Source organism: Lissotriton vulgaris, chromosome 5 (assembly GCF_964263255.1).
Source record: "Lissotriton vulgaris chromosome 5, aLisVul1.2, whole genome shotgun sequence".
NCBI lineage: Eukaryota > Metazoa > Chordata > Amphibia > Caudata > Salamandridae > Lissotriton > Lissotriton vulgaris.
In genome coordinates, this window is record NC_141693.1 from 1748073497 (window position 1) to 1748087360 (window position 13864).

Sequence of the window (13864 nt, forward strand, 5' to 3'; positions counted from 1 at the left end):
GTCAGGATAGAGGGTAGACGTTGAGGAGTGAATTAAAATAAAGCTAGTGGTACCGGGAATGATTTATTCAGAAGGTCCACTGCTTTAATTAAAAACGGTTTTCTAGAGGAGAGTGCTGTTTCCAGAAATCCTCCAGAATTTGTTATAGTCCGGTCAACATGTTTCTCGCTGGCGTGAATTTAACAAGCGATTCTTCAGGACCCAGATCTGTTTAGCAAGTATCTTAATGTGGAAAAACTGTCTCCTCTAATTCCCTAATGTGTAATGTATGTATGCTAATGTGGATACAACAACACTTAAGGGTGAAGGAAGAACAATACTATATTACCCTTCTTCTATTGTAACTGCCAATACCTAAAGTTATTAACAGTCAGATAACGACAGTATCCAGTGGGTAAAGCTTCAGGTAGATCTTCGACCGCAAGGTTGGTAGTCCCTGAGCTGCAATTCACGCATCTACCCCACGCCGCTGGATCCGGGTGGACATGATTCTTTGCTATCCTGGTAAAAAGGAAAGACCATTATTTAGCCTTGAGAAAGCCCTGGCCCTACTCGCCAAACAGGGCGATACACGTGTCGGCTGTTCTGTTCTTTTGTTTCTAAAAAACTAAACTGCACAATGAATAACTGAAAAATTAGCAAAGATGGATGCAATCTTGTGATAACACGAATAAAAAGATCTCCGTTCACTCAAAGCACCTGGTACTGTGTTATCTTCAATAACTAAGGAAAATATGCCCTTTGATGGGAATGAATTAAAATATTGGGAAAGGAGGAATATATGCTCGCAACCCCTGTTTACCTTTTCTTTAGAGGCTGGAGAGGTCCAGAGCCTTGAGATAACTTTCCTCCAAGAAAAAACTTCTTTGGTATTCATGTCCAGTCTCGGGATTCCTGGACCGTATTGTCTCTTCCCCCACTAATCTTTATGTAAGTCTACACCTGCTGTTCAGTGCTTGTGGTAGGCCCTGCAAGCACACTCACACTACATTGGCGACAAGGTACATTCCTATGCTGCCTTGATGCCTGACGCCTCTTGTTGGACTCTCTCAACGGCTGGGTGGGCAGTGTTCCCCGCTGTAGTTCAGCAAAGCTGCAGGCCCCTTGTGGCTAAGCTCTGCCCAGCAAGACCGACCGTGCCACCACTTCTGCAGACCTCCAGGGTAGTCCCTTCTGCCCGCCCACATGCTCTATCCAGATGGCACCGTCAGTCACAGATACCTGGAACACATGGTATCAAGTATGGAAGCAGCCTACACACGGAGTGCACACCCAAGTGGGTGTATCCTACAGCGCAAGCAATGCGGCAACTGCCAGCTTACTCCTCTTCAGCCTGCTTCCTCTATGGCATGGGTGAGTGTGGCCCGATCTCCACCTGCGCTGGCAGCCATCACCTGTTTTACAGTGCATCCCTTGGTGCCAGCTTAGAGCCTGCATTACCTCGCCACCATGCCCAGTCTGAAATGATGTCACAGGCCCATGCTACGCAGAAAGAGGTCAGGACTCAGATTATCCAGGGGTGCCAATCCAGCTTCCTCTGACTTCTTATCCTAAGGGTAGTTGGCATCATGCTAGACAACATCCTAGTACTGGCATGAAACCACAAACATTCCAATAGCTGAGCAGAGCACATGGAGGCGGCGTTAGCCAGGACCACAATCACAACACCTAAGGACCCTGAACCATGCATCAAGACAGAAGCCACTGACCAAGTCCGTTATGCCCGTCCCTCAGCCGCTCTGTTTAGATTGCCCCAAGGGGGACCCCCCTGTGACAACTGTGTACGGACAGCACACTTGGTAATAAAGTGCCCCGCCCAAGGGCAGACATGCTCAAAGTGCAGGAGATGCAGCCATTTCGCCCAAGTATGACACATCAGTGCCAAGGTGTGCTGAGGGATGGCCCGCCCCCTGCCAGAGCACCATTCAGAGCGGTGGGCATAGAGGAGCCCATCCCCGTCTCCCAGATTATCACAGTTGGGAAGACAAAGATGATGACAAAGACATGTTCCAAATATTTTCCACAGAATACGCCAAGAAAGCAGTCAAGCTGCTTCCATCTTGTCACATCACCATCAATAGCCAAGCTATACCAGCTCTCAATTACACAGGGGCCTCTTTTAATGTAATGGACATACACTAGTTTAACAGAGTACGCTTTAAGCCCCCACTAAACACAACCAAAAAAGAAATCTTCATCTACGGCAGCAACACACAGCTTCAGCTTGAGGGGGCTTTCGAAGAGCACATCCACACGGGGCCCCAGAGGTTAAGGCCAAATTCTTGTAACAAGGAAGAAAGGGGATACGATCCTGAACTGTCACACTGCTGAAGAACTTAAACTCATCAAATTTGCCAAGAATATCCACACAAGTCAAGTGGATCAACTTTTCCAGGAATACAAGTATGTCTTTGAGGGTCTGATCTTCCTGAAAGATTACACTGTCAAACTTCACATTGACAAGGCCATCAGGCCCATAGCTCTAAGACACCACTGTGTCCCATTCCATTTTGAGAGACAAAGTTGAGCAAGAACTCCTACGACTAAATAAACTCAGAGTCATTGAGAAAGTCTTCAGGCCAACCCCCATAGTGATTGCCCCCAAACCAAACCAACCTGGAGGCGTGAGACTTTGCATTGATATGAGACTCCCAAATACCGCCATCTGGAGAGAATAACATATCTCGTCTAAGATGGATGATATAATTGCTGACTTTACAGGTGCCAAGTAGTTTTCCAAGGTATACGTCAACTCGGGTTACCGTCAACTCCTCTAAGACCAAGCCAATAGGTACATTACAACCTTTTCAACCCTCATGGGGCTCCACCGCTTCAATCGTCTAAACGTTGAGATCCAATTGGCAGCAGAAGTCTCCCAGAATGCAATCAAGGAAACACTGTCCGGTATCCCAGGTGCCATTAACATTACCGATGACATCCTAATCTACTCTAAGTCATGGACTGACTAGATTCAGCACATCCCAGCCCAGTGGTTGTGGGGCCCTGAAAAAAGCTGACCCCTCCAGAGAGTCAAGGATGCCCTGCTTCATATTGCCACTATCCTTCCATGCAGCCAATTTGCGCATGCCCAAGGCTCGTGGCTAGAACGGCTCACAATAGGGAACAGAAAAAGGAATCTCCAAAATAGATGTGATGCGACAGGCAAGGGACAAGGGGGTTGGCCCAGCCCATCCTCTTCTGGGCAATGATGGCCGTAAACGGGCCCGTTAGCCTCTGGTGCTTTAGAGCGCTTCCAGCAAACCTTTGGCCCCTCCTGGAACAGGAGAATGCTGGGGTAGATAGTCTCTTCCCATCAGGGCACCAAGAATCAAGGTGCAGCAATTAGAGCCCACTCGGGGGGGGCTCCGAATGACAAAGTGCAGCAATGCTGGCAAGGAAACTGTTTAAAAATACTCCCCTGAAAGTAATCCAAGACCATTTTGCATCGGATGAATGAGATGCTATCTATTAACTAGTGAACAACCATAGGTGCTGTATACTAACAGCAGTGGCCACTTACTATTCTAAGTTAGTAGAATGCTAAAAAAATAATACTGCAATAAACTTGGAAAAAGTCACCACTCCTGGAAGAATCCTAAATAACCTCAGAGTGGCCAGGCAGCGGCTGAAATCAAGTGGAGACTTGCTCTCACCTAACCAAGAACATTTCAACCTTCTCAGGCTCTTGCCATACACTGTATCAATTGAATTGTTAAAATAAACTGTGAGAATGTCTGCAAACCCAAAGTATTATTACTATGAGAGAAAGTTCAAATGTATTTTGTGGTGAAAGTTTCTTCTTGTTCGTACCCCATTGGTGCATATCCTGAAATCCATGTACTCATGTAAGAAGTATAAAGGCCTTTGTCTAAAGTTCTACAAAAGGATATGCAGTTTTCTATATAGGAGGAGACCCTTTCCCCCACCTTTCGAAGGCGAATCTATGCTGGATTTTACTTAAAACTGCATTGACTTCTCTGTACATCTGATTTGTATGTGCTGCTGCTGAATTTACTTATGGCATGTTATATGTAATCTACCTTTAAATTCTTTACATAAAGCTTTGAAATTACATCCTTTGTCTGTCATTCTTACAAGAATGTTTCAGAACCCAATTCCAACAAAATTTACAAGAAAGAGCAATGTCTCCAGTTGGGTAGCACCAAAGTCTGTATCAGGACTACTTCACTCCAGGTCCTGGCCGTTGGCGCGCCCCAAGTGAGAATTTTAGGATAAAGCTACACGTCCACAACTGCATATAGGAAACAATGTTTACGTAGATTGTACTAAAGCCTGGGGGTAGATTGCATATACTGGCAATTCCTATGGTTGAGTAAGAACACATGATGAATTTATGCTCCCAGCAGTGGTCATGTTGAACTAGTATAACGCGTGCCTGGGGCTAAGTAAATCTCTGTAAACATTTGAACTGTATTAGTACTCAGACTTGTCTTCTGCTGACTGACAAATCAATTGAATTGATGTCTAGTGTATTTAATTGTGTGACCTTATAGTGCTGGCTAACAGTGTCTCAGGATGGGCAGGGGCTGTCTGACGGTCACATGAACGTGTATGTACCCAATTCAGATGTCCATCTGAGATTGTCTTATGAGTGACTTGGGGTTTCTGGAGGCAATGTGAAAAGAGTGAAGGATAAGCATAGCTGTGATATGGACTTGGATCACCTTTTCTGCATTTCCTTACTTCGTGGAATAAATATGGAATATGACAAGTTAGAATTTTAAACTTCCAAGTCCAACCGCGTGCTGCTTCCTAAACAGGTGTCACAACCCGGTGCCCCAATATGACGTTTCCGCTATACGACATTCCCCTACATGTCGTGGATCACAATCGGACCTTTGAAGTTCAACCAAGCCAGATCATGCATTATAATGAGCCAGCCTTATTTACTTTTCAAACTATGTGTCCGAATCAGATGCGTTTTTTAGATCTGCTCCTATTTATGAGTCATTAATCACAATTTGAGGTCCACAGTGTCAAGAATTCGTGAATGTGTTACTGTGTGATCTGCAGGGTCAAATAAGAAATGAATGTGTACTTAGAAATGAAAAAAAGGCTTTAGATAGTGACCGTTCACGAAACACATGTTAGATGTAGCTGTTTTTAACATTCAATGGATTCTGAAGACTGTATCGTGGACATCCTGAAATAGCTTGCAACTGAAGAATAAGCAAAGTGACTAGTCTCTGGAATGTACAACGGTAACTGAATCAGCATGTGAATGTAATGGAATAATGAAAGACAGGCGAAATAGCCAACAATTGTTCTAGACAGGATTATGCTGTTTTAATATAGCCTTATAGCCCGCCGTAGAGGGCTATACCGGCTATTAAAGGCCCTCTCCAGCGTTAAAGGCCCCGAGCCGAAGGCGAGGGCCTTTAACAAGGGAGAGGGACTTTAATAGCGGTATAGCCCATCTACGATAAGGCTATTAGAACATTCTGTCACTAGAGGACAGAATGTTCTAACAAAAAAAACAAAGCCTTTTTGGAGCGTGAGGGGATTGGAATCCCCTCAGGTTCCCTGAAGCCTTTGTTGACAGCCAGAGCTGTGAACAAAGAAACATTGGAATGTTGGAACTCCAGGCTGATACCAGCCATTATAAGCCCAGAGCACACCATTGATTTCAATGGAGCTCCCAACATTCCAATGTTCTAATTAGAGTTCAAATCAGTTAGGGTTTTATATTTGTGTGCTTGACAAGATCTACAGTTTCCCTGATGAATTACAAAACGCCTAGAATGAATTACTCAGAGGCAGGTAGCTTGTGCTGTTGTGTGCACCACCGACACAAGCGCTGAGCCAGGGTCCACGTACCCCACTGTTTTATTATGAATAAATGCAGTTTAGCTGTATGAACTAGAATTTAAAACTGCAGTTTATAGTAACTTGTCGATAGTCCTTAGTGCTATGGACCTGTGTGAAATACTTGGGTCCAGGCACTTCATTCCTTACAAATTAAGCACTGTATTAATTAGTCAATAAACATCCAGTTAAAGTGCTGCTAAAGTCCATTTCCAGTATACCATAGCGTTTCTTTAAGAAGTGTGATCAAACAACCTCTAAGATATATATATCCGAATTAAAAAAAAAACATTGTCTTTTTCTATTTCAATATATTATTACTCTTCTTTGCCACCCATTCCCTTTCACTCTATGTCCCTCTCACACTCTCTCTTGATATGTGACCGCAACTTCAGACTGAACAGGGGCAACTCAAGTTAGCAATAACTATAGATAACCAGATGCTATTTTTGAGTGGATAATGTCAAAAATGTAGTGCACCTCAAATTGTACTCCACACCTATAGTATGGGTTGAGTCTAACACAATGTGACCGATGGTTGAGTCATATGTAATCTGTCACATACACTGTGACAGAAAGTGATTTCTACGCATTGTCACAAGAGGATGAGCCCTACCCAATTCCCTATTATGAACAAGCTTTTGCAATTCAATTGGTCTGACATTTGTGAAAGTTAGAGCTTTTGGCATTGCAAATGACAATGCTTTTACTTATGTTGTCCAATGTAACCTGGCTGTCAAGTGATAGGTATTAGGCTACGGCACTGCTGCACCACAGGAATCTAAAAGACTGCAAGTAGAGATTCAGGTGGACAAGAATGTAGTGGGTTACTTGGTAGTAAAATATGAATTTCTGTGGGACAGGAAGAATGAGAAGATTGGGAGAAGCGCCAGGAAATGCTATCTATGTTTAATTATGACACGATTTGGATAATTCTTAATGTTTGAAAAATTTCAGTGATAATAATAGAAGTCAGAGGAGAGTAAAAGGCAGCTATGTGCAGTGAGGGTTCGGAGGTCAAGAGACTAAAAAGGAAGAGGGAGAATTGTAGACCCCAAAGAGTACTTTAAAATGTATCCATACGGCCTGCAACCAAAGGGCTGGACCTCTAGTGAAACCAACATTCTTCAGCGAAATCCGCAGTAGTGAAACACCTATCCATAGGGCCACTGGAATCATGTGGCAGAAGAGGATCAAATTATGCGGCTGGGTTAAATAAATTATGTGGCAAGAAAAGGCAAATAAGCGCCATGTTGCAGCACATTGTGTGATAGTATTACTTCATTAGTAAGTCATTTCAAAACTTGGTAATACTTTCTGGGCATTGGCTGCAATAAGCAACAGAAAGGTGACCAGTCCAGCTTTGTAAAGTGCCTTACACTGATCGCCGGTAACACGTGCCACTGCATTTTTAGTAACTTTAGAACAGTTTGAGCTAGAAACAATTATTTTTTTGTTAAAATCTGCAGATGGATTATGTGGCACTTGGGTCTATAATTATGCAAAAATCACCGCAGCTTCACAATAACATAATTCCAATGGCCCGGTCTACACTTGCCATCCTCTATATCCACAATGTCCCTTGCACAGTTGCCAAAAAAACTCATACTGAACTGAGACTACCGCACTATAACACAAACTTTGTTTCTTCAAAGTAAACGTAAAGAAAGGATCGCTATTCTGACTGCACGATTATCTCCATCTGAAAATATTGTGATGGTATAAGTTTTGCATCATAAATCACAATGATCATAGTTTAGTGGAAAGTGTAACCTTCACGAAAATACTAAAAACTCACTCTGCTGATTAGTGAGCACGCTGATAAAGCCCCAATGAGACACTTACTAGTTGCTAAGTTGCTTCAAACAAATGTATGAATCTTAAAAAAAAATCACCAAGGAGTCAGTGAACACATGACAAACATGGATCATTGGGGCACATGCCTCAAGGTAGGATATTGCGAGTCCTTAATTTCGATTATTAAGGAATCACAGTTAAGGACTCGCAAAAGCCTAGGCATTCCTTAATTGCGACTTGCAATTTGCAAGTCACAATTAAGGAATGGCTCCCCATTCATTCCAATGGGCCAACGGGCCCATAGGAATGAATAGGAGATTGCATGTGCAATTTGCGAGTACCAATAGGTATTCGTAAATTGCGCATGCAATTTCAAGGGTGTAAGCGTGTCAAAAGCACACCCTGTTGCACCCCTGAAATCATGATGTGCACCCATGTTGCGCATACACATCCTTTTTGTCGGTGCATTAAAAGATATTTTATCATTCAAATGCTGACAATGGTATTAGTAGATAATTACCAGATTTGTGCTGGAAGAGCAAAGGCTAAGCTGGGGTGTAGTAGTAGCGGTGCAAAAGGGGGGGGGGGGTAATGGACGGAGCATCTGAACCAATCAAACACTCACACCCAGTCAAAAGATCTGGGTTTAATCCATCACCGTTCTTTAGCCACTCTGCCACCCCAGTTCAGACATAGCTATATGCAAATCAGTGTGACCCTGTGCCTCATGGGAACAGTCCAGCCCGAACTGCCAAGCCATGTCTTCCCTGGACCGGAAACAAGCTTCCGAGGACCGGTTTCTGGCATTCCAGCCGTCTTCAGCCCGGCTTGCTTGAATCTAGTAGCAAAGTGAGCAAGGGACTCATGTCTGAGCATACCCTGCCACACTTATGGGGGCCAAAAGCGGTACAAAAGGGGGTGGTAATGGACGGAGCATCTGAACCAATCAAATACTCACACCCAGTCAAAAGATCTGGGTTTAATCCATCACCGTTCTTTAGCCCACTCTGCCACCCCAGTTCAGACATGGCTATATGCAAATCAGTCTGACTGTGTGCCTCATGGGAACAGTCCAGCCCAAACTGCCAAGCCATGCCTTCCCTGGCCCGGAAACAAGCTTCCGAGGACCGGTTTCTGGCATTCCAGCCGTCTTCAGCCCGGCTTGCTTGAATCCAGTGGCAAAGTGAGCAAGGGACTCACGTCTGAGCATACCCTGCCACACTTATGGTGGCCAAAAGCGGTACAAAAGGAGGTGGTAATGGACGGAGCATCTGAACCAATCAAACACTCACACCCAGTCAAAAGATCTGGGTTTAATCCATCACCGTTCTTTAGCCCACTCTGCCACCCCAGTTCAGACATGGCTATATGCAAATCAGTCTGACCCTGTGCCTCATGGGAACAGTCCAGCCCGTACTGCCAAGCCATGCCTTCCCTGGACCGGAAACAAGCTTCCGAGGACTGGTTTCTGGCATTCCAGCCATCTTCAGCCCGGCTTGCTTGAATCCAGTGGCAAAGTGAGCAAGGGACTCACGTCTGAGCATTCCCTGCCACACTTATGGCGGCCAAAAGCGGTAAAAAAGGGGGTGGTAATGGACGGAGCATCTGAACCAATCAAACCTCACACCCAGTCAAAAGATCTGGGTTTAATCCATCACCGTTCTTTAGCCCACTCTGCCACCCCAGTTCAGACATGGCTATATGCAACTCAGTCTGACCCTGTGCCTCATGGGAACAGTCCAGCCCGAACTGCCAAGCCATGCCTTCCCTGGACCGGAAACAAGCTTCCGAGGACCGGTTTCTGGCATTCCAGCCGTCTTCAGCCCGGCTTGCTTGAATCCAGTGGCAAAGTGAGCAAGGGACTCACGTCTGAGGATACCCTGCCACACTTATGGCGGCCAAAAGCGGTACAAAAGGGGGTGGTAATGGACGGAGCATCTGAACCAATCAAACACTCACACCCAGTCAAAAGATCTGGGTTTAATCCATCACCGTTCTTTGGGAAGGAATGGCTTGGCAGTTCGGGCTGGACTGTTCCCATGAGGAACAGGGTCAGACTGATTTGCATATAGCCATGTCTGAAATGGGGTGGCAGAGTGGGCTAAAGAACGGTGATGGATTAAACCCAGATCTTTTGACTGGGTGTGAATGTTTGATTGGTTCAGATGCTCCGTCCATTACCAACCCCTTTTGTACCGCTTTTGGCCACCATAAGTGTGGCAGGGTATGCTCAGACGTGAGTCCCTTGCTCACTTTGCCAATGGATTCAAGCAAGCCGGGCTGAAGACGGCTGGAATGCCAGAAACCGGTCCTCGGAAGCTTGTTTCCGGTCCAGGGAAGGCATGGCTTGGCAATTCGGGATGGACTGTTCCCATGAGGCACAGGGTCAGACTGATTTGCATATAGCCATGTCTGAACTGGGGTGGCAGAGTGGGTAAAGAACGGTGATGGATTAAACCCAGATCTTTTGACTGGGTGCGAGTGTTTGATTGGTTCAGATGCTCCGTCCATTACCAGCCCCTTTTGTACCGCTTTTGGCCGCCTTAAGTGTGGCAGGGTATGCTCAGACGTGAGCCCCTTGCTCACTTTGCCACTGGATTCAAGCAAGCCAGGCTGAAGACGGCTGGAATGCCAGAAACCGGTCTTCGGAAACTTGTTTCCGGTCCAGGGAAGGCATGGTTGGCAGTTCGGGCTGGACTGTTACCATGAGGCACAGGGTCAGACTGATTTGCATATAGCCATGTGTGAACTGGGGTGGCAGAGTGGGCTAAGGAACGGTGATGGATTAAACCCAGATCTTTTGACTGGGTGTGCGTGTTTGATTGGTTCAGATGCTCCGTCCATTACCACCCCATTTTGTACCGCTTTTGGCCACCATAAGTTTGGCAGGGTATGCTCAGACGTGAGTCCCTTGCTCACTTTGCCACTGGATTCAAGCAAGCCGGGCTGAAGACGGCTGGAATGCCAGAAACCGGTCCTCGGAAGCTTGTTTCCGGTCCAGGGAAGGCATGGCTTGGCAGTTCGGGCTGGACTGTTCCCATGAGGCACAGGGTCAGACTGAGTTGCATATAGCCATGTCTGAACTGGGGAGTCATTCCTTATTTGTGATTAGCAATTAGCTAATCGCAAATAAGGAACCTGTAGGAATCGCAAAAAATATTGCGATTCCTACATGAATCCCGTTTTGCGAGTCTGGAATAGCGATTCCTTATTAATCGCTATTTCAGACTCGCAAAACTTCACAATGATGAATCGAGTTTATTGTCATTTACAATGCCAATAGCTCAAACTCTTGCAAATGCGAGACCTATTGCATTGCACATGCTTGTTTCCATTTGTAAGCATTTCACCTTGGTGCACAAGCTTATTTCACAACATTGAGAGGAGTTTGTGCTCCCACCATGACAACAATGTCATTAGTGATCTAGGAAGCAAGTCACTTTTCAGGTGTTAATTATATTTGGCTTAATATGTTTTCATGAATGAAGCAACATCATAGTGTATTAAATGTAACACAAAATGTGATTGTACAGCACACATCCTGAACTCGTGCATTTGAATATACTATCATATTTGCTAATGAAGAAAAAGGAGGTTGGTAAGATAAAATATTTGTCTACGATCACACAATTTGGTCATGTGGGAAAGCTGGGATTGATCCCAGAATTTCTTCTTTCACATTGTGCAATTCAGCCTCTTGTTGACTGCATCTTTCTTTCTCTCCTGTATTTCAATAAAGGTCACTATTTTCTCTATATTCTTTGCACATGAGATTAAAGTTTGGTTGACAGGCAGAGGCACAATCAAAGTTCAGTTCATTTTGGGCTTGAGGGTGCAAAAGGACCTGGAACTGAGCCAGAGCCGGGCTTCAGCAGCATGCCCACCTCCAGAAAGAGGCAATCAGACTTTACAGCAGGTAAGGAGCTTGGAGACAAAGCTGTGCCTCCTAGGAGGGGCTGCGTGATGTCTGCTAAGTGGCAATGAGACAAGAGGGTTAACCATAGTTAAACCTTTCCAAAAAATGGTAAGGAAAATATCTTGTGCTTGTCATATGTGATCTAGGTGTTGCACCATCAGAAACCCACTTTAATAATAAATATACCTTTTGTACGTATAAGATAAATGGAATACTCAAAATAGAACTGAAATGTTTTAGTATCATTATGCACATCTGCACACCAATTCAATCTCAACTACATTAAATGTGTGCCCTGGCTGGGTCCCTTAGCACTGCAAATAGCTCTGCGCCCATAGCCCCCCCCCCCAAGCTCCACCCCCTAGTCCACATCTCAATTTGGCGAGTACCTGCACTTATTTTTTCCATTTAAAGCACTGCATGCAACAGATACTCAACCTGTCTCCTATGCCACCATCTGTCCAAACGCATCTTCTTCTTAGTTAGCTGTGTGCCTGTATGTGACCAATGTCCTTGTGTGAGTTCAGGATAGCTACACTTTGTAAGTGCAATGCACGGGATGTGCCTATGTAAATGCAGAATTAACATTCTCCTTTGTGACTGCAGGGTAAATGGTCTAAAGGTATGTGAGTGCCGAATGAGATACGCCTGTGTGAGTGCAGCATGAGGGATGTGCCTATGTGAGGACAGCAGAGTGAGTGTGGGGTCCCTGCATGTTATATCTGTGTGTGCATGCACTTTGGAAATGGTTTTTAGGGTTATCTCTTTGACTAGCAGAAATGCCGTGCAGGGAGTGAAAATACAATAGTGTGTATATGAGAATGGTAGTGATCTTTGATATGGCAGAGGCAGGCTCTGTCAAAGGAGGTTACGGAGTGCCAGGAGCAGCTGGAAGACTGAGATGATACCCTAGTGAGGGAGCCCAGTTAATGTGCTTGCACTAGGGCCCTTAGCAATTTAGCTACACCACTGCCCTTGATCCATTCCGCAGCTTTCCCCTGATTCATTCCGGAAGGTCAGTGACTCTAGGGTCGCATAAAGATTGTGCCTGGGTATTATTTTCAAGTTACACTTTATCAGGTCAAACATGCTGGACATGGATTTTGCTTAGGCACAAACATCTGCATGTTAGGCCTCATGGACTACCTTCCGGCTAGAGTTCATTGTTGCACTAAACACATTCAGGGAGAATAGAACATGTTATAAAACCCTAAAGATTGCTCTCCACAGCCAGATGAATTAGGATTCCTATATTCACCTTTTCCAGTAGAGTACACTGTGTGATCCAGAGTATATCGTTTTTTTATGTCTGAATGCAAATATTCATAGCCTTCATTCATCATTGCGAAGTAATCCCGCCTAGCAAGCAAACATCTGGCCCCGATTTTGAGAGACCTTCCCACTTGCCGCATGGCCTGTTCCTGTAAATTCGGAGGATTGATATTTCAACAAAGGAGAATCCGGACATTGCAGTGTGTGCATGTTTCTGGATATTTGTATAGCACAAATCTAGCTAGAAAGCAACAGTTGCGGGCGCATAGCAATATGGTAAATAAACGTAAGAATGGCTACCACCATTTGTAACATACTCCCTCACTACCTTTAGAAAGGTCTCTGGGAGGTGGGCAGCGATGAGAGAGCCATTTTTGAGTGTCCCCCTAAGTGTAAAAGTCTACCTCCAGGCTCCAACACGTTTGGCTCTGTTCCCTCGAGGTATAAATACAAAAATAAAACTGACATTTTCATACGCTGAAGAAATTCCAAGCCCGCGGGGCTGGGCAGTTGTACATTCTTGGAACGACGACGAGCTTCTATATTGAAATAATAAAGAGCACTAATAAAGACAGCCAATGGCGGAACGGGAAGCTACTTATCATCTATTAGCTTTGATGTGGCTCACCGTATCTCAGTCCCGCTCCGAGGCACAATCGGAACGCTAGAGTGGGTTCCAAGAATAGCCGTCACGCGGGGGCAAGGGCGCGCGGCCTGCGCGGGAAGCGGGAAAGAGATTAGCAAGGGAACGCGCCAGCCGCTCGCGCTCACCTCTTGATGTAGCATTCGTTCCAGTTGTCCACACATCCTTTGGTGCGCATGATGTTTGCGATTCGGTCCAAGAGCAGCCGGTTGTCCTTCTCGATAACAGCCATTCTTTCCTGTTCCATCTACGAAAAAGAAGAGGCCTTAATGGGTTTTTTTCACAGCGGAAAGGACTTGTCAATTGAGGGATACGCCGGCAATCCAATATGACAGCGCTTTACATGTTCATACAAATGTAAATTCCACATCTGGGGGCTAAACACAGACACTTACAAGTCAGCTCAGGAA

At 45.2% G+C, this 13864-nt stretch overlaps 1 protein-coding gene across 1 annotated transcript in view; it reads right to left on the minus strand.

The window, feature by feature from the left end:
- CFAP97D1 (CFAP97 domain containing 1) overlaps positions 1 to 13864 on the minus strand; it is a 662361-nt gene that overhangs the window by 329465 nt on the left and 319032 nt on the right. The window contains exon 3 of the mRNA XM_086920478.1: positions 13583 to 13701. Coding sequence (XP_086776604.1) covers positions 13583 to 13701 — 119 coding nt within the window. The remainder of the gene's footprint in view (positions 1 to 13582; positions 13702 to 13864) is intronic.